The 27,572-nt window shown below is 34.6% G+C and overlaps 1 protein-coding gene across 2 annotated transcripts in view; it reads right to left on the bottom strand.

Moving 5' to 3' along the window:
• LOC138710601 (very long chain fatty acid elongase 7-like) overlaps nt 1–8,978 on the bottom strand; it is a 47,076-nt gene extending 38,098 nt beyond the window's left edge. Inside the window, exon 1 of one of the 2 annotated variants that reach the window (XM_069841604.1) lies at nt 8,848–8,978. In XM_069841604.1, the coding sequence (XP_069697705.1) occupies nt 8,848–8,908 (61 nt within the window). In that variant the 5' untranslated portion in view covers nt 8,909–8,978. The remainder of the gene's footprint in view (nt 1–8,847) is intronic. The other variant, XM_069841605.1, reaches the window with a different exon arrangement.
• Nucleotides 8,979–27,572: the final 18,594 nt, after the last annotated feature.

Below are 27,572 nucleotides of genomic sequence, written 5' to 3'. Positions count from 1 at the left end.
TTGATCGTTATATTTTTTAATATATTGTACAGTTAAATGACAATGGAGTTTTGTTTTTTTTTCTTTCTTGTTTTTAAAAAGAAACAATTTATTATGTCGATCACAAGGCAGTTAAAGAATTTTTCGTGCACATGATAAAGGAATGGTTATGCAATTGAAGAATATGTAATTTGCCTAATCATAGTAGGCGGCTGTAATAATTATTGTGTGATACATCATGTACTTCATACAAACAAAAGACTGTAAAGATTTTGAAAAAAGAACTAACAGCGCAGAAATTACTGATGCGCAAGGTGTGTCGAATCCACCACTGCACTTGACTTAGCACAACAACTGCCTTACCCCTCGCCTGCTAATCAAACGAATGTGAGGTGAGTAGGAAACATTCCCTTCCTACTTTGCTGATAGTCCCCATAGCTGCTCTACTAATACAATAAAACAGATATTAATTGCCTTACTAAATTATATTTCACTAATGTTACCTTCACCAAAATGTTTGAACGGAGCCGCCATTTTCAGTCAACTATTTATGCGGGAAACAATTAATGACGATCGCAAAACATGTTTTATAGTACCGTAAAGAATTTTCAGTTTGAAATGTTGGCAAACAAAGAAACAAATGCTAGGGAAGCGATGAAATGTAGCGATAAGCAGCCATGATTGGTTGAAATACGTCCTTTCGTAACGTTTTATTGGGCAAAAGTAGTATGGCATAGTAAAAGTGTAATAGTCACTATAAAATCCAGCATTCTCCAATCTTTCTTATTTTTTACCTTCCTCTTCATTTCCGCAAATGATCCATATATCTTAATGTTGTCTATCATCTGATATCCTCTTTTGCCCCGAACATTTCTCTCGTTCACCATTCCTTCCGTTGCATCCCTCAATGGGCAGTTTCTTCTCAATCAGTGACCCAGCCAATTCGCTTTTCTCTTCCTGATCAGTTTTAGCATTTTTCTTTCTTCACCCACTCTTTCCAGCACAGCTTCATTTCTTATTCCGTCTGTACATTTCACACGCCCCATTCATCTTCATATCCACATTTCAAATGCTTCTAGTCGCAATGTCCATATTTCTGCCACATGCAATGCCACACTCCACACAAAGCAGTTCTTTTTCCTGAGGTCCGCATAAGTTGTTCTTTTTTCTATTAAAAGTTTCCTTTGGAATTATTATCCACCTTTTGACTTCTGGCAGCAGCTCATATTATTGCTTATTCTCTAGTACACCCGAAGTATTTGAAGCTGTTCACTCGTTCCACTGCCTCATTTGTAATTCCCACGAAGCAGGCTCGAGCGGACACGAACTTACCCGAGTATCGCTGCAAACTGTACAAGTTACCTCTTCCCTCGCGGAGTAAGTTTATTTATATAATGATAATTCGGAAAATAATTAATTTCGAAGAGTTTTTCGTGTGAGATAATAGTGTGTGTGAAATTATACAATAGTCCTTTAAAAAATCCGTACGATTTACGCATTTACGGCCTAAGTTAAATCTGACGAAATAATGGCACTGGAACATGTGACTCCTGCCAGTTCCAAATTCAACGAGACCGAGCGCGAGCGCCCTGATGCAAACCAAGACATCGCGTGTTGTGTTCGATCAGCTTAAGTCGAGAGCGTTTAGTTCGAACAATTTTGTTGAGAAAGCGCGGTTATTTAGAATGGCAAACCTACTCCTCTCCTTACAGAACTTAAAACTAAAACAAAATCTTATACAAGACATTTTCAAAGTAGTTACTATAATTCTGTGAAATGGTTAACTGGGTGCTCGTCAAGCAGTACATTGTAGGTTTAATTTAGGTTTAATTATTTTTACTTAACGGTATTATATATATTTAGGCCTAATAATATCAATATAATATCATTAATTTGTTTTATATTAACATATTCTTTTTCTGATTAAGTTGTAAATGCCAAAATTAAAACAGACTTTAGTGCAAACCCTCTTATTACTACTGTTTGACTATTGCGACATAATACTTACAGATTTGACAACTGAACTTTCGAACAAGCTACAGCGTGTGCACAATATGTGTATCAGATTCATCAGCAATGCTCGCAAATTTGACCATATTACACCTTCGTTCAGATATTTATCCTGGCTGCGACTCAATAACCGTAGATCACTTCATTCGCTTTCCCTTCTGTTTCGAGTTCTCCACACTTCTACTCCAAATTATCTTCGTTCCCGGTTTAACTACTTATCCTGCAATCACAATCTAAACACCAGGTCACAAGAGAGCCAAATCCTAGCAATTCCTCCCCATAGAACATCCCACTATTCATCCTCTTTCACTGTCTCCGTCCCTCGTGAATGGAATTCTCTACCTCAGAAGATTAGGGGCTGCCAGACAATAACTACTTTCAAGACAAAGCTAAACAATTTCTTACTGATGCAGACAAATTGAAGTTGTAATTATAATCATAATCGAGTTTAATGATTTAATTATATTTAGGTATGATTATTATTATTAATGTTATTACTAGTACATAATTATTTCATTGGAGTGTTGGGAAGGTAACAGAATTGTTATGTATTATATTGTATTGTATTAATTATGTTTTGTTCCTTAGCAATATAGTAATTTTGTATTTTTGTGTCGCACTGGTTGAGTGGATGAGAAGGCCGAATGGCCTTAACTCTGCCAGTTAAAATAAACCATTATTATTATTATTATTATTATTATTATTATTATTATTATTATTATTATTATCATTAAATGAAGTAAAAAACAAGGAATTGGTAATGTAAATGTAAATCATAATACAGATTATTATTATTATTGTTGTTGTTGTTGTTGCTGCTGCTGCTGCTGCTGCTGCTGCTGCTGCTGCTAACCTGTTCCCCATCGAGAAATAGCACCGCACGCCACTGGCAATTAGGGGCCGTATTCATAGACATCCTTAGCGCGGGCTTCCGGTGGATGTTCAGCGAACTAACGTTTTTCGTATTCATAAACCAGTGTTAGCGATATGAATTGATATGAATCCTGTACAAGTAACCAGTCGATAGCCGGGGCTAGTTTAGCATGCTCGTAGCGCGGGCTAGCGAAATGTCTATGAATAGCACCCTAGTTGTCTACATTGAACAAGTAACTGAGGACTACGTTTTTACCTTTCTTTAAATATACGTTTAGCATACCTACATAAACCGATTAATTGGAATTCCTACTTACAAAGCGAAACACCAAAAGTATGGAGTGCAAGACGTTGTGTGCCCACAGATTCTAAAGAAATACGTTGAGGAATATTTTTTATAAATGAGGAAAATACCACATTTTGTAGTGTTCCATGTTGATATAAAAGGAGACAAAAGTTGTTGCATTCAGAAACATTGTAACAGTAATAGGTACAAGAAAGAATAACAAAACTAAATCCAGTATAATGAACATATTTCAACTTCCCCATCACGCTTAGATAGTCAAATACATTTTTTTCTCAATTTATGTTTAATTTTGGTACATGCAGAATTCGTTGGAAAATATGAACATAAATTCTTCAATATTCTTCTGGTACAAAGTTTTAGTAATGATAAGAATAGTTTTACTTTTGATATAATATTTAAGATGTATTTCGCAAATAAATACAATGAATTGTGAAGGAATTACAAATGTATAGCAACAAAGTGTGACATACTAAACGTTTTAACTTTTATATTTTAAGTCTTCATTGTAGCCTGTATGCGAACATGTTATAGAACGTCACATCTTATGTAGGCCTACATACAATACAAATATATGAAACTAATATTTTTGTGCAAATTGTATTTTACGTAGGTAGGCCCACTAGTCTACTAGAAATATACAGTATTTGTGAATTTAAACATTGCATTTTTCACTCGACTATACTTACCATCCATCAAGGCGTTTGTAAGAAAAGTACAGGGATTACCCCTCACCTTACCTCTCTTACGACAGAGGAGAATGTTACATGTTCACATAACATATTGAAGAGGGATAGGGGTGGCCGAGCTATGTTGATGATGATTAAATATTAATTTCTTCTGAATATTGTTCCAATGGGATAACTTCGGCGCTTACAACATTTCTATAAAAACGGTGTGAGGACATATTTTTTATATTAAGAATCAAAGTACTCAAATGGAAAAATAGTTGAACAAACGCTATGTTAATCGAATAATGTTTTTTGTCAAACATAATTTACCTGTAAATCAAGCTTACTGGCAACTTGCTTTGACGAACTTCATCCATATACCGTTGCTAGGGGCCGTATTTTTTGGTAAAGCAATACACACGATATGTTTCACAATATCTATCATTGTTACATTTACCCTTTCCTGATACGTAAAATACCATATTATTTCGAGCAAAACAAACACACGAATTAACGGGAAATTTGGATCATTGTGCGTAATGTGTCAATTAACACGAAATATAGGCCTACCCCCTCTATTGCAAAAACTACGAAACATACACAGAATATTGTTAAAAAACATGCTTGTGGCTTTTGTTTCAGTTACTTCGTCGTCGCTTGGTAACACCAATATCTGTAATTTTTGTGTGAATATTACGTACACTTGACTTTTCTGTCTCTATGGCTATAAAAATGATCGATTTTTGTAGTCGACTACAGCAAAGATTGATACGACGTGCATCATTTTTGATGCAATATGTCATGCACCAGAGGTTACAGTGCTAAAAAAATTGTTGCATATTATTTTATTACAAACTTATGAAGAAATATGCAAATTTATTTTTATGCTAAAATATTGCCCACTTCTTAATAAGTTTGGAATAAACTATTATGCAACAATTTTTTAATAAAAAACATGCAACAATTTTTTGAGCAAAAAACAAAATATATAATTTTTCATAAGTCTGCAATAAAATTATATCAAAAAAATTTTCTTTTAACACTGTATATCTTGATGCGAAGCGGGTTTGGGGCACTAGTAGAGGACCACAATGAATTTGGTGTGAATTGTTAGCAGACAGTGTGTTTTCCTATATCTAATGTAGCTTCCAGAACGTTTCGTCAACAGCAATACGTCTACAGCCAATTCAACATGTTTTTTTTTTTTTTTTTTGGTCAGCGGACAGTACCTAAGGCTATGGTCATTTCGTCAACAGTCTTTTCGCCTACATTTATTTTAGTCAATAGGAAAATTCGCACAAGGACTTTCCGTCAATACAATTATTATTATTTTTATCGCTTTCATGGTTTTGAAAATGAAATTATCGTTTCCATGGTTTTGTACATGAAAATGTAATCGAAATGTTTAGTACGAGTATAAGCGTGTATTGATTTTAAGTGCAGATTCTAAACAAAAGTTTCGATATGCCAAGACTACTACAGTCCAACAGGAGACGACCTATGTTAGAGGACGACAATCGCAGGTACAATTGAGGGGTTGGGTGCAAGGAAGTCACTTGTCTCAAATGCAAGTTTTGAGAAAATTGATGTTGAAAATTCAAACCGTAATGATGTTACCTATGCACGCCTTTACATTTTGGGTACTCCTGACCTCTATGATCAAAGTATTGAACTACAACTTGGTGATCATATGCGTAAGGGTACGTACACGTTGGAGCAACGATAAACGATAAAAGAAACGACCTAGCGAGGCTTTGGTATTATCACAGTCTACTATATACAGTCGCGAAGCTCAATATGTAGTAAAAATGCAAACATGGGTAGTTGCCCACCACTAGGATCGCTACTATCGCCTCATCATCGCAGATCTCTCTCCTAGCAGACGACAAAATATGTTACACTTTCGTTGTCGTGTTCTTTTGGAAAAATTAACACCTTCCTTCCATTATTGAAATATTAAATGCATAAAGTTAATTTATTATTTTAATGAACTATATTAAATTCCACCATAAACTCGAAGATAAATGCAATAAATAGGTTAATATTATTTTTGTTTGTGCAACACGAACTGAAATTTACTAAAATCACTGCACTCATTCAAGATTATAGCTATAATTAACTATGAAACCAATAAATATTAATTTGCATTTCCCTTTACAACAATAATAATGAAAATATTAATTAATGGAGTAACGTAAGTGTACCGGTAATTGTAGTGTAGGCTTACGTAGTTAATAAAGTTGGATGAGGTTAAGCAATAATAATCACACCAGAATTGGAAATAAAACGTGATCAATAAATTTTATTGTAACAGACTTTTTCTACGTCTCTAGTAAAGTAACAAATAAAAATAACAACAAAATTAACAGCTATAATTAAAAACATATCCTTTGAAAAAGAAAAGTAGGTCTAAGCAATAATAATCCCACCAGAATTGAAAATAAAACGTGATCAATAAATTTCATTAAAGCAAACTTAATTTTTCTACGTCTCTAGTAAAATATTATTATTCCAATTATTGTATTTTAGCCCTTGACATTTTCATTACAACCAATAACGAACATTTCACAAGCACCAATGTGAAATACGCAACGAGCTAGCACTCGATGGAAATACGACACAGTCCAAAGTCGACCGTGGACAGTCTATAGTTTCTAGTTGCTAACCGCTTGGAGCGCTTTATCACGAGATTTGCAAAAAATCACCTCAAGCTTCGTGACTGTATATAGTAGACTGTGGTATTATCAAAGAATCAAGTGTTCATATCGGAGCAACGAGGACGCGGGAAGGGAGCATTTTGATTTATCAGTAGAAGATATTCTATACATCCACTTAATGAAAGAAGATACATAGGAAATATCAGCTGCTAAGTTCAAGGTTAATATAACTTTTTATAAATACGTACAAAATTAAACCCGTTTCTCATCCCAAAGATAATATAAATTCGTTGTGTTGTGATGGGTTCTTGTGATCTCATAACATATGACGAATAAATACACAACTGATCAATTTGCCAATATCTACAATAATTAATTTAATGTGCCGAAATAATAATAAATCGATTAATATTCGAATATATTGATAACCACCGGTAATTATACAGATTAATATTATCTTAATCAGAGATGATATGAACGACAAGAGCGAAGAAAATGGAACTTTTCTTTTTCGTCGCTTTTATCGTGTATCTTCACTTTTATCGTTATTCCAATATGCACACCTCAATGACAATGCATGCTTCAATTCTCTCTGATATAGCATCGCTGCTTCTTTTATCGTTTATCGTCGCTCCAACGTGTACGTACCCTAACAGATCAGAGAATACAATAAAGCGTTTTACTTAAAAAGGACACATCCTCTAAAATTCCCTTCTTGCACCCAGCCTCTCAATTACAATGCAAGTAATAAAAATACACACGGAAATATTGTCGCTGTGTCAATAGAGAGCCATGCACAGGTTCATGTGTCAAGAATTTCGACGTGGACACCCATATAAATATCATTAGCGTTAGACCCCACCAATGTGCTAGTGACTCTACTTCAGTTAAAGTAAAGGAAGTTCATGCAATCAAAACAAGAGCACAGGCTCATTCTAACGAGCCCTCAGTAGCCGTATTCAGAGATGAAATAGAGCCCATTAATGATGAGGCAATAATAACAGGACTTCCGAACAGGAACACGCTCAACAGTCAACAAAATAAGCAATGATCACCTATACCATGATTACTCTCCGAAGTCGTCACACGAGCACCGTACTGAATGATGCCACTTTTACCAATGAGGGGTTCCTTTTACATGACACAGGGCAACACGACCCCAATCGAATTATTATTTTCTCATCAGATGATTGTCTACGTGTCCTAGCACGAAGCCCACGACTTTTTGCTGATGGTACTTTCAAGATCGTTCCTGAAATCCTTCGACAGCTATACACACTGCATGGTATGGTACACGATTATGTGTTTCCATTAGTAGACTATACATTAGGCGGGATGAAAATTCCTATACCACACCCTTCGAAGCACTGAAAAATGCAGCACAGCAGAGAAATTCGGTTCTGGAACGTAGATGATGTATTAAATACTACAAATAAAATTTCCGCTTTTACACTTCATTATTTCCATTCATTCTCGCCAAATTTTTCATTTGGTGTACATATAGTAAGCCTATTCACGAATTTCACAAAATAGTCAAAATATTTCGTTGACGAATTTCACAAGTAGTCAAAATATTTCGTTGACGAAATATCTGTTGTCGACATTCCCTTTGTCGAGTTTCTCAGTTGCCAAACGCATCTTGATGTCGAATTTCACAATCAGGTAAAATTAATCGTTGACGAAAGATCTGTAGACGAAACGTCTGCTAGTCCTAATGTAGGCAGTGAGGAGGGCTTTTCTGCGTGAAGGAAAACACTCACCGACTGTCGCAAAAATGCAGAAATCATGCTTAGTTTATGTTATACTGGTTATGCTGACATGTAATATGAGTAAAAAAAAAATGTATTAAACGTACGGTAACATAATACATTTAATTGAATACTTTTTTCACGTAATATTCACGAATTTATAACTTATTTCATGAAATGCCCACCAAAATGGTGGTAAGCTTGAAACCGAAATGAACCATTTGAAGGGTACACGGGAAAAACGAACAATGTCACATTTCCATTAAAGGTGAGATATTGATCTATTTCAGTATATTACTGCTAAATTTATTGATGTTTCTACTTGAAATGAAGGAAATGATGAGTGTATCCGCGGTTTTAATTCTCCTTTAGCACTTTTGGTAAAAATAACACTAAAGTTCGTAGTAATACAGTGAATTAGATAATGACATCACCCTTAACAGCATTGTGACATTGTTCATTTTTCCCGTGTACCCTTCATTTCATTTCACGAACAAATATGCTCCTTTTCCATTACACTCGGCGTCACTATATTATGCAACCGCGACGTTGTAGAAATGAAAAGCGTCTCTGCGTTCATAGTCGTCGAAATTTGTTCAACTTACCAGCGAGATCATACCCTATGTATAGATAGGCGTTATACACGCCCGTCAGGAGTCCTTCCATTGTCCCACGAAGAGATGGAGTATACGTCTGCTGTTGGCTAGAGCGGGGGATGGAGCGAGTAGAACTGTTGAGTAACTCGTTTCTAGCTGTTTAATGTCCTTGGCGCGTGGCATCGAAGTTACCCGGTCAAGCCTGGTTCACAATAAACCGGAAACGAGAACAGAAATATTAAAATATGTGTATTTAAATGTGAGCATTGACAATTAACTATTGTGAATGCTCACATTTAAATACACTTATTTTACATTATTTCCGTTCTCGGTTCATTATGAACCAGCCTTTAACCGTAGCCGTTACTGGTCAATTCAAACGTTCAGAGTTCACGTGTTGCACATAGTTCTAGCAGACAATGACGTAGGTAATATTTATTATATTTAAATATTTCCTGCTGCAGGACAAATTATTTCCGACAGGAAATCATCTTTATCCCCAAGGCGGGCTGAAACCCTAGTTGAAGAGGAATTCATCTATATATGACCTGACAAGTGAGCCTAATGAACACTGACAGTCTGTACATATTACTGTATGTAATAATAATAATAATAATAATAATAATAATAATAATAATAATAATAATAATAATAATAATAATAATAATATTGTTATTATTATTATAATTATAATTATTATTATAATTATAATAATAATAAATTATTATTATTATTATTATTATTATTATTATTATTATTATTATTATTATTAAAGTCCAAGATAACAGAGAAGATTAGGAATTGAACGGGTTACATGAGCTCCTTGTTTATGCGGAAAACCTGACTATGTTAGGAGAAAATCCACAAACTATTATGGAAAATTTTACTTCAAGCAAGTAGAGAGATAGGTTTGGAAGTAAATCCCGAAAAGAAAAAGTATATAATTATGACTCATGACTAGAATATTGTACGAAATGGAAATATAAAAATTGGAAAGTTATCCTTTGAAGAGGTGGAAAAATTCAGATATCTTGGTGCAACAGTAACAAATATAAAATGTCACTCGGGAGGAAATTAAACGCACAATAAATATGGGAAATACGTGTTATTATTGGGTTGAGAGCTTTTATCATCCACTCTGCTCTCAAAAAATCTGAAAATTATATTACCGATTCTTCTGTATGGTTGTGAAACTTGGACTCTCACTTTGACAGAAGAACAGAGGTTAAGAGTATTTGAGAATAATGCGCTTAGGAAAATATTTGGGGCTAAGAGGGATGAAGTTACAGGAGAATGGAGAAAGTTACATAACGCAGAACTGCATGCATTTTATTCTTCATCTGACATAATTAGAAACATTAAATCCAGACATTTGAGATGGGCAGGCCATGTAGCACGTATGGAACTCATATAGAGTGTTAGTTGGGAGGTCGGAGGGAATAAGACCTTTGGGGAGGCCGAGATGTAAATGGGAGCATAATATTAAAATGGATTTGAGGGGGTGGGATATTATTGTAAAGACTGGATTAGGGACCGATGGCGGGCTTATTGAGGGCGGCAGTGAACACTCTGTAGGAAGACACTAGTATAACAAAAGTACCAAGACTGTTGCACAAAGAAATGCCCAAGTTAGTTGCTTCGCGTGTTTATGAAAACTATTTGTTTTGTAATGTCTGTTTATGTGATTTTCTATACCTCATGGCGATCGCCATGACCGTAGAAGACACATTGATTCAAAGTTAATAATGATGACACGAAGGTCACGAATTCCTAACTGTTGTTTACATAACTTCTTTAGAGCACAGTACCTCATTATCTCTTCGCAAAAAAGTAGCTGTTATATGGAAGCCATTGCCACGAAGAATGTTTTATCGTAGAGGAACTGACAGGTAACGAGCAATTATATATAGCCTAATATGTTTGAGATGTGACTTTTTGAAAAAAAAAATAAAAGGCAGGTTAAATACGATGGCATTACTGATAATCCACTTCGATGGTTGACATAACTGATAATATGGTTCAGATCTTATTTTTCTTCGAAAAGGAGGGTGAATGCGTTAGGATTACGGATAACCCATTACCAAGGTTGGCATTTCTGCGAAACAGTTCATGTACATATTTTAATCACTGAAGTAACATCCAGAATTTCAGTTGGATATGTGATTCTGAGGACTTTCTTTTGACGAAAAAGTATCTTCCCCCTGTGTACCTACAGTTTAATTAATTTTGCAATATCAAGCCCCAAGTGGAAGTATAATTTACGAACGTTTTCGGTTGATGCAAACGTTCGTGGCGTTTTTTTGCTGTGGCAAAAGTTTTTAATTTAGATTAATAGACGACAGCAATTAATCAGTAATATATTCTCCTACATTAACTATGACTCTCTGTCAACACTGGGGTAGTTTTCCGATTCCGCGTCTGAACAAATCTGCTGATTTGGAGTTAAAAAGCATCTTCGTATTCGGAAGAGTTCCCTTGAAGATTGATGGATAGAGAACGGGGTGGACATCTGAGGACGTAAGATCGAGAGAATATGGGGAATGTGGAATCACCTCCCAACCAAGTTCCTGGATAGCTGCTTTTGTCATGTTGGCGAAGTGCGAACATGCATTATTATGTTATATTGCAGCAGCACTTGATGCAATTTTCCCGATCGTTTTTCTTCAAAGCTTCTGAGTTGTTGGCAATAATTGTCAGCGGTTATGATTCAATTCCTGGGAAGAAATTCGTAGTAACATACAAGTATTCTTTATCCCATCATCATCTTCTGTGGATGAACACTAACTTTCGTATGGAATGTTGATTTTTTTGTTAGGGCTTAGCCATTTCTTTCTTCTTTTGATGTTGAAAAAAATCACAATTTTTCGTCACCAGTAACAAACAACCTTGGATAGGAATGGTTGATCTTATTGACAATCTAACCGATGACGAGCAAGCAGAGAGTGATTTTTAATGCTTTCACTTAAAGCGTACGGTACTCATACAACCGGTTTTTTTAACCTCGCCCATGAAATGTAAATGTTACACGATAATTCACTGGTAACATTTCATCACATCTGTCAATTCTCGAGTTGACTGACGTGGATCATCATAAAGCGTTCAGAAGACTTTCGTCGAAGCCCGATGGTGGCTCTATTTGAAACGACAGAACCATTTTATTGGAGTGCTTTCCTCGATGACATTATCTCTATACACGATACAATGTTTCCAGCAGCCTCTTTTTAGCCTTTGCTCCTCATTGAAATTCAAAACAACTAGTGGCTTGTGCAGCAAATGCTGCTGCAAACTAAGTTCGTTAGACGGTCAAATAAAAATTTTTCAGATTTATTTTCAATGAAGAATACTTGTTTTTTTGATAGTTATTTGCTTCCATAATAATGAAACATACTCCCTCTGAATGGATTTTTTTAGGCCAAATACTTTTTCTTGAACCTATCAAACTTCAGTTTTTGAGTTTCAACTCGAAAACGCAAGTATTAATGTCAGGACGATAGCAGTAGGTATTTCAGGTCATTGTGGATTGTAGGCGAAAGTTAAAAAAAGTCAGGTTTCCTAAGCTTTCGAACAATAGCATTTTCGTATAGCTGCTGCATGTAGAACTTGAAATGTAGAGCGTAAAATCATTTTATCCTACTAAGAGATCTTGCTGAAATGATCTGGAGACTACAAAATTTTCTAGGCCTCTTATTTTATCTTTACCTTTTGATCTTTCCTTAGGAACTGTAATTTTTGCGCTCTCTCGAGCCAATACTGAAGACAATGACACATATCAATATCTACACTACACCGCCATTAAGTATATGAAAAAGACCCAACTCCACTGGGTTAATAAGTATAAAAATATTTGATTTTTAATAACAATATTAATATCTTAAGTTTTGTAGTTATATATAGCAGCCACTCAGTAAATTATAGAATTAAAGATCTAAATTAAGATATTCTCTACATTTACTTACATAACCTCAAAACGTTTCACTTTCATGTCATCAATGTAGCATCAATATTATGTACAATTAATGAAAAATAGATGCATCATGATATTAACTATAATAATATTTAATTTCTAATGGTAATAATGTCATCAAACCACCTCAAGTCTCGTAGATTTTAATATCCAATACACAGCTGTACTTAGAAAATTATACACTGCAGAATCAGTTTTTAATAACAAATTGAATTGAGCTCTAAATATGTCGGCAATCCTGCAGGTCCATGGCCTTCGTGTAATAGCCTATTGATTATTGTAGTGTGTTTTGTTCTGAAATTCAATCAAGTCGGCCGTGATTCAATAAAATTAGTTCTCAAAATTGACAACAGATGGATTTTGGAAAATAGGAAAATTATGTAGGAAAATTGACATTTCACTGAAAACTACTATTTTTCCGAAAAACTTTGGATGCCAGGCATGAAAATGAGGGGTCACTCATTAAATCCGTTCAACCGTTTTCCCGTAATTTCCATTACCAGTTCAAATTATATATATAGATATGTCGGAAGTGTTCTTTTTTTTTTCCACTTCCTTTTTCTTATCCTACAAATAACAAAAACTTTCTTCAAATCCGCAAAATATAAGACGTGTTTACAAGCACAACTCCCCAAATAATAAATGACAAAAATAAACAGTATCCTAACAATGCAGTGTTGTAATGCCGAACAGAAACGCTACGAACTTAGGTATGCACAATCAATATAAATTTGATATAACAGTTTTTTTTTTACAGATACACACATGTACCGTTTAATTTTCCACTTCTTCTTGTGGTGGAAGTTCGTTAGGATGGAGTTTGAGTAATTTCAGTTACATATTACTTTTGAATGCGAGTAAATTTTATTAATTAAGTAAAGACGACTAAAGACGAATGAACTCGTAGATACTGAATTTAAACAAATTTTCGTCCACCATACTCTCCCAAATTTCTGTACGCAAATAGAAGGGAGACTACATATCTACTCGTATATCCATTTTCCATACCAGGGATGCTGAATAGTTACATGATAATCTCGGAAGTAGAATTTTCGACATTATAATAAACTTATCCTTGTTGGCTACTTATAATGAGAAAGTAAAAATGCAAAGATTTGAATCACAAATATCGTAATGACTTCCTCCAATTTAAAGAAGTTTCTCTACCTTGTCACATTTGTAAAAAGAAGCAGGGGAACCTAGGTTCCCAAGTTGTCGTTGTATAACATTACGCAATGTATTTGTATATGTATGTTACAACACCTCTTTTCTTTTATAGAATAACTACGTTCATATGTTTTTTTTTCTAAGCTCTGTACAGATCATAACGTGATAAATCTTGTTCACCTTGTAAACATATAGGCCTATATTGCTCATTATTAAATAGTTCGCTCGAGCAGCATCAGTTTTTACTTATCGAGTGATGTATGTCATTTTTTCTAACCCGTAATATACATATTAGAGCTTGAAATTGAAACATGTTTGATGAATTTTCTCGATCGGTTCGATTTGGCGCCCAGCTTAATTGCTTCTGCAGTTGATAATCGTGTTTTATAAGAATTAGACGGCATAGTGGAAATCATCCTACACCATTCTGTTTCAGGGTATTGGCAATTTTATCTTTGTTGTAATGCAACTTTATGTAAGCATGCGCCTTGGATACATTTTCTCGAAAAATTTTATATTAAAAATGAATCCAGTGTGAATAAAAACAGTTGATTTTTAATAAAGTAGACCTGTTACCCGTTTATCTTCCCTCTGAAATTCTCAAGTCTTTTGTACAATTAAAGCTCTGAATTGACAAACATCCCTAGTCCAAAATTTACCGAATTTGACTTTTTATCTGAAATATATTGTGTTTGGCACAGGGTACCCCATTTTGTAAAAAAGAAAATTCCAAATCCGACTCTAAGCCTGTGAATTATAAACATTAACAATAATGTTAGACGCTAACGCGAGAGTTCGCAAACTCCGAGCTTTCATGTTCGCGTTGACGTGATTCGAGGGGGGAAAAAAAAACACTGTCGTATCGCACAAGCACAAGTGACAAGAGAAGAACGCGCCAAAATGGATTCGTTTCCTGACAAATTGATTTTGTTTCAGTCATTATTGTTTCGTATGACAAAAATCACAAATCGTAAAGAGATAATTTGTTAAAAGAATATGGAAATAAAATAGCTTATGAAATGAAATCTGATGGCAGGTTATAATTGTAACATTATTAATACAGAAGACGAAATCGGAAATGAACTAAAATTAACAGACAAACAAGGAATATTGAACAGGTTGACGAAATATTTATAGGCTACTTCGTTCCATAATGTCTGACAAGTAAACATTGCCGGCAGAAGAGGAGAGAAGTATAATCGCTACTCAACCAATGGCAGAGGTCTCATTACGCCCTTGTCTTGAACTTGGTCGAGTAGAACGCTTCAGATCGCCCAACTTCAAGTCAAGCGTGGAATGTGACCTCTTCCATTGGTTGAACAGCAATTAGGCCTATAGTTCTCTCCTCCTATGCCGGCAATGTTTACTTCTCCTGTCAGGCATTATGGAACAAAGTATGGAAGAGTTATTTGAGGCAGGCAATTGTCCAGATGTCTTATCTATAGAAGGCGAAGCAGCTGTGTCAGAAGATAAAAAATAATTTTCTATTCTAAGGGAAGAAGTTGAAACAATGCCTAGAGAAATGAAAAATGGAAAAACAATAGGAATTAGTACAATCACTATTGAATTAGTGAAATGTTTGTGTGAAGATAAGAAGGAAATTATATCATGAAACGAAACGTAATGAAACGGATGGCCTGAAGATTTTATTGAGACAGTGTTACTGCTAATACCGGAGGAAAATAAAATGCCAAGAAATCTAGCGAGTTCAGGACTGTTAAACTCATATCGAACTTTGCGAAGATTCTTCTGCGAATACTGAATCGACGTTTATATTGTAAGATGGAAGAGTTGGAAAAGAGAAATTCCATTAGAGTGCTGCGAATGATCAGCGAATGACACTTACAGAAGAGTAAAGAGGTGTACAGGTATATTAGTATTCGCGGAACTGGAAAAGGCATTTGACAGAGTGGATTGGAATCCTGAAACATATACCGTAAACATATGGGGATCCTGAAGAAAATTGATATGGATTGTTCAGTAATCATTATACAAAACAACGGTAAAAATCAGGATAGGAGAAGAAATGTCAGAAGGAAGTTAAATGGAGAAAGGAATAGGACAAGGATGTCTTTTATCAACAACTCTGTTCAGCATCTTCTTGTAGAATTTAGTGAAGAACTGTTTTCAGAACATGGGAGGAGGAGGAGGAGGAGGAATAAGAATAAAGTGCATAATATTTGCTGATGATACGGCGCTGTTAGCAGAAGAAGAGATGATACTAAGAATGTGCTACAGGAGCTAAATGACAACTGTAAGCGGTACGGGATAAAGATTAATGCAAACAAAATGAAGACCATGGTTATCGGAAGAAAAATAGGGAAGTTAAACGTGTGAATTCTAAATGAGTCATTAGAACAAGTGGACAGGTTGAAATACTTGAACTGCTGCCAGAAAGTCGAAGGAGAATAGCAATGGCAAAGCAAGCTTTTAATAAAAAAGAAGCATCTTCTTTGGTCCTCTGGATAAAGAACTAAGAGAAGAGACTAGTGAAGTGCTTTGTGTAGAGTGCGGCATTCTATGGGGCAGAAACATGGACATTACGAGGAAGTGAAGAGAAACGCCTAGAAGTGTTTGAAATGTGGATATGGAGAACAATGGAACATGTGAAATGAACTGACAGAATAAGAAATAAAGCCGTGTTGGAAAGAGTGAGTGGAAAAATAATAATTCTGAAACTGGTCAGGAAGTGAAAAAGAAATTGGCTGCGTCACTGGCTGATAAGGAACTGTTTACTAGCGACACACTGGTGTGTCGCGCATCTCCATGGAGTGTGTCGCGAAATTTTGGAATTGAAAAATAAATTGTATGTTATCCATGAAACCGAAATATGTGTGAATAACTATGTTTTAATACAATTTTTCTTTGAATTCAGCTTAGATCTTGAAAGTTTTAGTTGGACGAAAACAAGGTTAAAAACTACAAAATTCCCGTACAGTGAACAGTAATCATCTCCCTGTCCGCTATAAAATATTCGCCTTTTTCTCCAGAAGAAAAGTACTGGTTATTATTATTATTATTATTATTATTATTATTATTATTATTATTATTATTATTATTATTATTAAATGAAATAAGTATGTCGCGATATCGTGAGCTTTCAGTAAAGTGTGTCGTCATTCAAAAAAGGTTGGGAACCACTGTACTAAAGTATACACTGGAAGGAATGAGGAATTGGAAAGAAGTTTGGGACAGAAGATATCAGATGATAGACGTCATTATGACATGGATAATATGCAGGAACTAAAAGGAAGATAGAAAGTAGGAAACAATGGAAAATGTTGGGTTTGCTGTGAAAGACCTGCCCTTGGGCAAAGTATGAATTAATGAATAGACAGTAGTACCTTTCCGCATTATGTGAAAAAATTAGCTTTGTATATTATATTTTCTATTATTGAGTGTAAGGAATAAATATTTATAGCATAATAATCTTGGAATAGTCGAACTATAGAATCAATGGATTATCGTTTTGTATGACGTTCTTTTATTACAAGTTTGTCTATTCAATAGTTAGCCGAATTGGAACAGGTTAGCAATATTTTAGATGATGTTTTGTTAAATAATAATAATAATAAGAATAGTAAACTGCCCCCCATTGAGGGTAGTCCTTACGGACTCAATATATCCTCAAAAAAATTATTATACATATGTGAACATAGATATTAAATTTTAAAGAAGGGAAACAAAGAAAAGGGCGTGAAAAATTACAATTGCTATTAATGCGGCACCATGTGATTAATTAGGATTTGGCAGGATTTTTTTAACACAATTATTACAATGTCACCCCTCAGAGATGTTGGCAGAGCAAACTGCCGTCGAAATTCTTTGAAAAAAAGCTGGTATAGTAACTCGAGCACCTATGAGCAAGCCGAATACCTCAACGTGAATTAAGGCATATTTCAGCTTGAAATAGTTAACTGTAGGCTCATAGATCGACTTCTTCTCAAGGTGGACCTCGGCTGACTGATGACATTCTACTTCGAAACGTATCATGGGGTCCACAATGGTGCCCTGTTTAGTGTGAGCATTGTACGCTAAAATATCTACTCGTCTCGTTGACCCATTTTCAGCTAGTCAGGAGATTTCTTCTTCTACTATCCAGCACTTATTTCTTAATGCGGCAGCAATTTTTGATCTTACAAGATGATGTCTAGAGTTCCTCAAGAGCAATCCCTGTTCACAGAATCCCAAGACGTGTGCTAAAGTGCATTCAGAATACCACTAATTGTTGAAATTTATTTTCTGAACATATCACTGTTTTGTCTACGGATTTTAGTATAAAGAAATGAGTAAATAAGAATAAATTAGAAATCAAAACTATAAGATAGAAGATACACTTAGGCTGTATTTGTGATAGCATTTATTATAATTTGAGGAAAAGGCACGAAATATTTAAAGGCAGATAATGCAACATTTTACACGAAACAACAAATTCCTTCCCAATTTTCTCAGACCTAGGACTGGCATATTGGTGAGGTTAAAAGTGTTTTTTCTGTTTTTTACAGTACAATTTTTAGCTTTGCATTTTTAAGTATATTTGAGTCTGAAACTGCATTAAAATGTCAATAAAATCGAATAAGTTGGGGTGAGACTTATAAAACTTATGCTAAGTGAAACTATTCGCAAGCGTTCGTGGTGTTTTCCAAGGAAGCTGTAGCTCGTGCCCATATTCCTGGAGAGAAATTTGAATAGATCTGTATATAATTTTCAAGAAGATAATCGGACAGTTCTGTTAATTTTGAATTAGATGACTGAACTCGCAAATAAGTCGAAAGCAAAGAAATTACCAATGTCTTCAGGTTTTAGAAATGCCAACCCAAATAAATAACGCAACCACTTACCTTCTTGGGATTTATATCCTTGCTAGGCTGCGCTTAGACCAAGCTTTTCCTCAAATATATTTTCTGTATTTATTTTCCTCAAATTACAACTATCTTTTCTGTGTCAGTGAGCGGAAATCCTCTGCGGTTCCTCGAATTACTGTCACCGTTGAAGATGTTGCTATCGTGTGAAAAGTAGGCCTAATATCCCGGACATGGGTATCCCTGGAGGCAAAACATGTGATTGTGCTTTTGTTGAACACAAGAAGACAGTTTCTCCCATTAAGAAATCCTTGAATTTCTTGAATTATGATCAGACATAGGACTGAAAAGTACATTTAAATCTATGAGTAATTCAAAATTCTGAATATGAATGGAAAATTAATATTCAAATTTACATTAAATAGCAATCATATTTCTTCTGTGTTTTTCCACCACATATCTTTATGAAACTGTGTTTTTTTGCCATGAATGTGCTTAAAACAAAGTAGAGGAATCGTCTGCAATTTTGTCACTCTTTGGCTTTCAATTAATTCCAGAATTAACAAGGTAACGGACAGAAAACAGCAACAAAAGTCTCACTAGCCTCGCTAAAACCTTAAAAACATTCAGGTGTAATAGTCGGCCTGGTTGGCGAAGTTGGTATAGCTCTGGCCTTCTATGCCCAAGGTTGCGGGTTCGATCCCGGGCCAGATCGATGGAATTTAATTGTGTTTAAATGTGGCAGGCTCATGTCAGTAGATTTACTGGCATGTAAAAGAACTCCTGCGGAACAAAATTCCGGCACACCGGCGACGCTGATATCAAATACCTACTATAATAATACCGGACAGCTAGCAGTTCTGCGCGCTAACGGCGCTGTACCTAGACGTCCGGTATGGTGAAATCCAGGAAACAAGTGTAATCATCTGCAATGTATATTGTTGCTGGGCTAGTTTTAATAGTTGTATTAATTAGTGCTGTGTTAAAATGTCAGGGTGTATATGTGCTGTTTATAATTATTGCTACAATTACAGCATTACAAACTGCTCCAAATCGTACTTTCGATTTCCGAGAGATCATAAAACGTGAGTCAACAACATTCCTCAGTAGGCCTAATTTCTTCGTCTTTGTGTTGATAGAAAAATAAAAATTAGCCTTTTTATTTAGGGCTAATAAATAAATAGAAGTTAAAATAAACTATATTTGAAATTTTAAGGCTTATGAAATTAAGTTTTATGTAATTATTACAAGCATCAGATTACTATTAATTTTATCTTTGCAGCTGTCAGCAATGGGTATATAAAGCATTATTGTAAATTCATTCTTAATGTCAGAATTAATTTTGTCTCACTAAAGCAAAGAAAAAAATATGTAACAATTAATTACGGAAAGTAATATGAAGTATGCAATATTTCTCATAATAAGCAGCTTTGATATAAGATAATAATGTTACATTAAATACTCTTCAACATTTCTTAAGTCTTTCAAATATTATTCCACATTAATAACTCACGTTTTAAACAATAGTCCGAATCCCGCTATGTTAATATTTGTATTTGTGGGCGTAATTTCACTCCAACCCGCTAGATATCAGGTCCGCGATATTTTGCACTCAATGCTGCTAGTATACAGCTGTTCGGTACTTAGTATTATTGTAGCAGTAGCAGTAGCAGCAGCAGCAGCAGTTGTTTACCTGGCAGAGTTAAGGCCATAAGGCCTTCTCTTCCACTCAATCAGGTTTCAATAATATACATGAAATACAACATTATGTGATAGATTACAAAACAACACAAACTTTAGAAATTACATAAAATACAGTAGAAATTTACAAATAGTCAAGATCAGTTACACAATATAAGGACAATATAAAATAAAGTAGAAAATTACACATAATCAAAATCAGTTACATAACATATATGGGTATATATATGTACACACAATTTATAAGACCTAAAATGCTCGAGATAAATTCGACGATTAATTCACTTGAGATATAGTATACAGTTAAGGTAAGGGTAAGGTATATCTATCTATTTATTTATTTATTTATTTAATCTGACAGGATTAAGGTCATAAGGCCTTCTCTTCCTTCCTACCAGATAGCACATATAAATACAAAAAAGAAATATAAACACTGGTGAAAATAATACATATTAAATTAAAGTCCTGTAGAGGGTCAACTATAGAGCTCTCATCGAGCTAATACAAGAAAAAAAGGAAGAAAAACAGAGATAGCAATGATGATAGTGATAACTGATAATAATAATAATAATAATAATAATAAATACATTACATATTAACTGTCAATTTTACAACAGCATAGTTACAATATTTACTATATGTCATGGGTTAAGCCGAAGTTGCGCAACCTGACAGGTGTTCAACAAGCAATTCCATGAACTAGAATGCACTTTTTTAATTTAAATTTGAATTTTGATATTGTCCTACAGTCTCTGACAAGGTATTTGCCGATATAGCCTCGGCAGTTGTGAGCTTCGTTAAATAAACCATAACATTTTTTTCAGGTGTAATAAAGAATGTAATAAACCAAGCACTAAGGTTAACTTTTGAAGAACTTATAATTGCGATATTAATGTGCTGGGTTTTCAAATTCATAATAATAATTAGTTTTAGAAGAAGTGTTTAGAATTGAAAGATTCACATATACATATAAATTACATACCATGCATATTATAAAAACATTTGGTGTGTCTGTGTGATAAGCGTCTCGTCTACATGTTCGATACCCTTCTGCTGCTTCCCCTGCTCAGCTGGCTTCTGTGGTGAGATACAGTGCATAATAATTCCTCCCAGTAACTTTTATTTTTCAAACCAACATAATTAAAACCAATTTAATAAAACAATATTGATTGTTATAAATTTTGTAAGGTTTTTTGTGATCACAAAGGGATAATATGACAATGAAAATTGGTATAAATTAACTAATGAAGTTGACTTGAGGAAACTACAACACGCTAAAAAATTTCATTAATCCAGTGATTGACAATTAAGTTATTTGTCAACATGTCACGTCGTTTTCTATTACTCTTGAAGCCCTAAGATTACGTCATACTTAATTATTAATACTTATGTGAGTTAAATGTATGAAGCTCTAAAAAATCGGAAAGATATTTACGAGTAAATTTGTTGGTACCGGGCCCTCGTCTTATAGAAAAATAATTTACCGAGCTACGGTCTCTCACAGGTTGAGAACCACTGCTCTAATAAATGGTTAAAAACGTTGTTTCCCTTTTCACTGCATAGGAATTGTAATGTTCTAAAACAGAGTCTCTGGTTGAATTTCAATCCCTGTTGTCTCGAGAGTGGTTTAAGCTCAAGGAAAACGTGTTTGTTTTTTATCAGCGGAATGCAGTCTTCCCACTAAGCCATGGAATAATCCAGAATTTGTAATTAGCTTTATAACTAGAATTCTTGTGTAACTAAGTTTTACACCGTTAGACATTACTGCCAGAATACTGACAAACATTTTAACCGTAAATTACAGTTTTCGATTTCATTTGGATTAGCTTCCGCTTTGTCTGACCCTAATATTAAATACCGTTAAAAATTTATGTATTTCTGGCAACTATAAGACCAAAGAATGACGAAGTTCAAGAAACTTCGAAACATGTTATATGAGTAAATGCCTTAAAATTGTTTACATTCTATAAGAAACCTTAAAGTTATTTTGTGCGAGATCGTGCGTATTTGCTTGTTTTCCGCACAGAACCAATACGCGGTAAGTGTGAAATACCACATTCAGTATTCCCAACGTAACACACATAACAATTTCCCTTTTCTTACCGCTTAAGCGCGACATTCATTTTACTGCTTTAGGCTTTTAACATATTATTTTTAGAGACGTTTAACATAGTAATAATTATAAATTGGAAACTTACCACTGCAATTTCACCTAATTTGCAATGTTAATTATTGTTTTTAAATATTTGCAAAAATTAAGTAAAGTCTACTACTCCACGAAACTTATTGCATTCCTGATACAAGTAACATTAAGGAAGCCGTGAAAAAATCAACAAGATTTCAGATGCCGATGTTATTACTGCAATATGTTATATAAATAATATTGTTAAAATATTAAAATGAAAAATAAATCATTACATAACCTTACCGTTTGTTTTCAGTTCGCATTTATAGACTGGGGGGAAAAAAAAGACAGACGTATATCACGGCCTGCTGGAGTATAGTAAACACAGAAAACATTTTATAGCAACAATGTTGAAGATAGATATTTTAGTTTTCAAGAGTTGCCGTCATTGAACAGAAACCAAGATGGAAATGTCATTGCAACTAATTAGACATTCCTCTTTCAGGTATGTAATAAACGATCTTGACACAAAATAATATACGATACACGAGCGGTATGTTTTTCATGTTCTCGGAAATTAAAAAAGCTCAACTACTTTTCGCTTTTTCAATCTTTTCCTCGAACATGAAAACATCAACATACCGCTCTTGTAACGCATATTACTATTTCAAAGCTACGTATTCAAACAAACGAAATACTTGTATGTTATAATAGGCTTACTGGTCATGTAAAATCATAGCTGCATATTTAAGAACAGGTTAGCCAACTATTATCCGTGACATACAGACTACTAGAAAAAACTAATTTTAAACATTTACTGCAGTGCAGAAGAGTATGGTATAGGACTCGCAAGTAGGGAATACCGACGGAAGGAATGCGAATGAAACAATGCGATATGGAAGAGCGGGCGACAGGAAAGGTCACGAGATAGCTTGAACGATATTCAAGAGTACAGTCGAAAGAGAAATGACATCGATAGAACCAGTCTTGCGTTTTGATAGTTACATTACGACTTTAGTTTGTTCCATTGCATGTGAATACTTGACTTGTATCGCACGGTATTATTATTTCATTCGTAAACATATGTTGCGCGTTTAATTAGCTTCGAATTTTTCTCTTGCTACGTTCTTTATTTCCACAGCGATGTCCTTCTTCTTGGAAAAGACAGTACTTCCATCGGCTCGTACCTCTCGCCCCCTTGGCGTACCTACATACAAAAGTCAAAACAGACAGCAACGCCACCATTGCTTTTCGGTAATCGTTCCTTGCGCGAGCTATAAATGAGAGAATTACCAGACATATTTTGTGAGTTTACTTTCCTCACGGTACTTATTTTAATTCCAGGTTCGTATGTAGGTTTTCTTCATTGATTATGACTTCTTTGTTTTGCTAGTTTCTTGGACACATTTTTTGTCATTCAAATCTCTGGTGTAGTTATTAATAAATATGTTAACTAACACTCTCATACATTTTTAAACAAAGGCACATAGCAACTGCATTTACTATCTACTGTGTATGTTAGATTTTTCAATAAATTTAATTCCTAATGTTATCACAGCATCCCTCTGAGATTTTAATGAAAAAGTTCAGATTCATAATTGTAGTAATCAGTATTTATAATATTGAGTAATTTTTAAAACATAAACAAACACACCAAGAAAGAGGAAGGACGCTTTAATTCACCTCTGTTTAATTCAATTGAAGTAGAAAAGAAATATTCCTCCTGTCACAGTTGAGACTCACATCACATCACATATACTTCATATTTCAGTATTTGCTTACAATCACTGCTTTTCTGATTCTCCTAACTTTTCCGAAACTATCATGCTTGTGTAACTAGCTATGCATACAATTATTTTGTATTTCTAAGGGAACGGACACAAATGGCGCTTCGTTCCAATGTAGACTGTAATTTATCTAAATTTTTCTCACCTTCTTCTTGACTGAACATATCTGCCAGTTCCTTCGATATGAATTCTTCTAACTTTGCAGAGTTTAGTTTCAGCGAACCTAACACCTTGATTCTATGAGCAAGCATAAATTTTTGTAAAATACACTCTCATCTAAATTACTCCACGCTTTAACAGAACTCATCGACACAAATGGAACATAATAATAATAATAATAATAATAATAATAATAATAATAATAAAAATCATCATCATCATCTATATCTATATCTATTTTAATGGCAGAAGGGAAACATCTTTCCGGACTGCAAACTTACATCGAAATGATGAACGCATACTATTATTTTATCATGGACTTCAAAATTATCACAGTGTATATTCCTGATCCACATTTCCCTTATTTTCTCTTTAGGAAATTTGAAAAGTGTAATAATGTAGTAGTGCATCAGTTATTCATAGATTTCAAAAAGATATATGACTCGGTTAAGAGAAAAGTTTTATATGATATTCTTATTGAATTTGGTATTCCCAAGAAACTAGTTCGATTAATTAAAATGTGTCGCAGTGAAACGTACAGCTGAGTCCGTATAGGTCAGTTTCTGTCAGATGCGTTTCCAATTCACTGTGGGCTAAAGGAAGGAGATGCATTATCACCTTTATTTTTTAACTTTGCTCTAGAGTATGCCATTAGGAAAGTGCAGGGTAACAGAGAGGGTTTCGAATTGAACGGTTTACATCAGCTGCTTGTCTATGCGGATGACTTGAATATGTTAGGAGAAAATTCACAAACGATTAGGGAAAACCGGGAATTTTACTTGATGCAAGTAAAGAGAGAGGTTTGGAAGTAAATCCCAAAAAGACAAAGTATGTGATTATGTCTCGTCACCAGAATATTGTACGAAATGGAAATATAAAAATTGGAAATTTATCCTTTGGAGAGGTGGAAAAATTCAAATACTTGGGAGCAACAGTAACAAATGTAAATGATGCTCAGGAGGAAATTAAACGCAGAATAAATACGGGAAATGCCTGTTATTATTCGGTTTAGAAGCTTATATCATCCAGTCTGCTGTCAAAAAATCTGAAAGTTAGAAATTACAAAACAGTTATATTACCGGTTGTTCTTTATGATTGTGAAACTTGGACTTTCACTTTGAGAGAGGAACATAGGTTAAGGATGTTTGAGAATAAGATTATTAGGAAAATATTTGGGGCTAAGCGGGATGAAGTTACAGGAAAATGGAAAAAGTTACACAACACAACTGCACGAATTGTATTCTTCACCTGACATAATTAGGGACATTAAATCCAGACGTTTGAGATGGGCAGGGCATGTAACACGTATGGGGGAATCCAGAAAAGAGTGCATATAGAGTGTTAGTTGGGAGACCGGAGGGGAAAATACCTTTGGGGAGGCCGAGACGCAGGTGGGAGAATAATATTAAAATGGATTTGAGAGAGGTGGGATATGATGATAGAGACTTTTTCCCAATACCAATTTCCCAAAGCATTTTATCCCACTATCCGTATTTCCCAGCACTTTTGGTCCCCAAAACCTACTTTTCCCAATACATTTTTTTTTACGTTTCCCAGTACGGTATTTCAAGATTTACGAAATAAAGTAGTGAGTAATGTGTGCTTTTATTTGCAACTTTCTGAAAAATTTATAATACAAAATTGTGCCCTAATGTGCTTAGATAATCATCCGGCCTTTCTTCTTTTCTGAAGACGGTATACTCACAGTATTCTGAATACGAACTTGAATGCGGAGCCACTTCTTTTTTGGTTTCTTGCGTACCACTTCCATCTGTGCAATCGTTGTCTCTGTATCATGTTGTTCTTTAACGAATTCAATTAAGAGCCCATAAACTGATGGATGGTGTTTGCCGACTACAATCATAAATCAGTTATGCCACCCGTGGTTTTGTCCTCTTCTACGTTCACGTCGCGAAGCTTCTTTTAAGGTCTCTCCAGCGAATAGGGATAATGAAGAATGGACACTGAGCGTCGGTACCTTTGATGTAGCCGGACCGATTTCAATGACCTTCAAGCCAGTTAAAGCGTGAGATTCTGCTTTCTCCCTAGAGTTGGCGCTGACATCACACCAGCTAGCCGTCGACACAGCAGAAATATAACACATATAATTAATATATCTAGTACATTATGTACTCAAATAAAATAAATTGGATCCATAAAATAATAAATCCGTCATTAACTGTAATGTCTATATTCTAGAGTTCCTTTATAATGAGAGTTGAGACGTTGAACCCAACAACAATTAAAATATGTAATGATTTGATAGCGCTGAAAATGGAAAAACAAAACTCTTACGAGAAGTAAAACCATATACTTATATTATATTATATACAAATATTAAACGAATTCGATACTTAATTTCATAATGTATTATATTATTTTATAATATAATTTATATCTGAAATATAAAATATTATTACAACTAGTTTGTCACTGAGAAATAAGGAAAAGCTGTTAACTTGAATTTATTTGAAGCAAAGCGTTACTGGATTATGCAATAAGGTAGGCGATGTTCGGATCCCGTGTCTCAACTCTATTCTGAATTATTATCTTAGCGTATGCTCGATTACACTAACCTCTAGCGCTTGAAAGTGGAACTATACGCTGGCGCACAGAGAAACAAAACACAGGAAAATTCGCTCAGTGTCCATTCTTTATAATCCCTATTCGCTGGTCTCTCTTTCTGGAAGTTGACTAAGAACACCCGATGGCACTCTTGACAGCTCTGTACGAAGAATTTGTAGTGATGGGATCTCTGGATGAGCAGCTGCCTTTCTCTTCAAATTGCTGACAATTGATTCTGCCTGTAAACTCTAATAGTTTGGCGCATGAGCACGATCACCTTCCTTCAAAACATTGATAGAATTTTCTGTACTTTGAGTGATTGCAGTGCCTCTGCATTTATTTTTGCGAATACATAACCAGTAATCTTTTCCGTTCTTTGTATCACTCCTGTGATATTCATATAGTAGTAATTTCTTACCACCTCTCGATGACACAAAAATTTTAGGCCCACCCATTATTAAATT

The sequence above is a fragment of the Periplaneta americana genome, chromosome 12, assembly GCF_040183065.1.
Source record: "Periplaneta americana isolate PAMFEO1 chromosome 12, P.americana_PAMFEO1_priV1, whole genome shotgun sequence".
Lineage (NCBI taxonomy): Eukaryota > Metazoa > Arthropoda > Insecta > Blattodea > Blattidae > Periplaneta > Periplaneta americana.
Note: the sequence above shows the minus strand (reverse complement) of the source record. Positions and strands in the feature narration are given on the sequence as shown.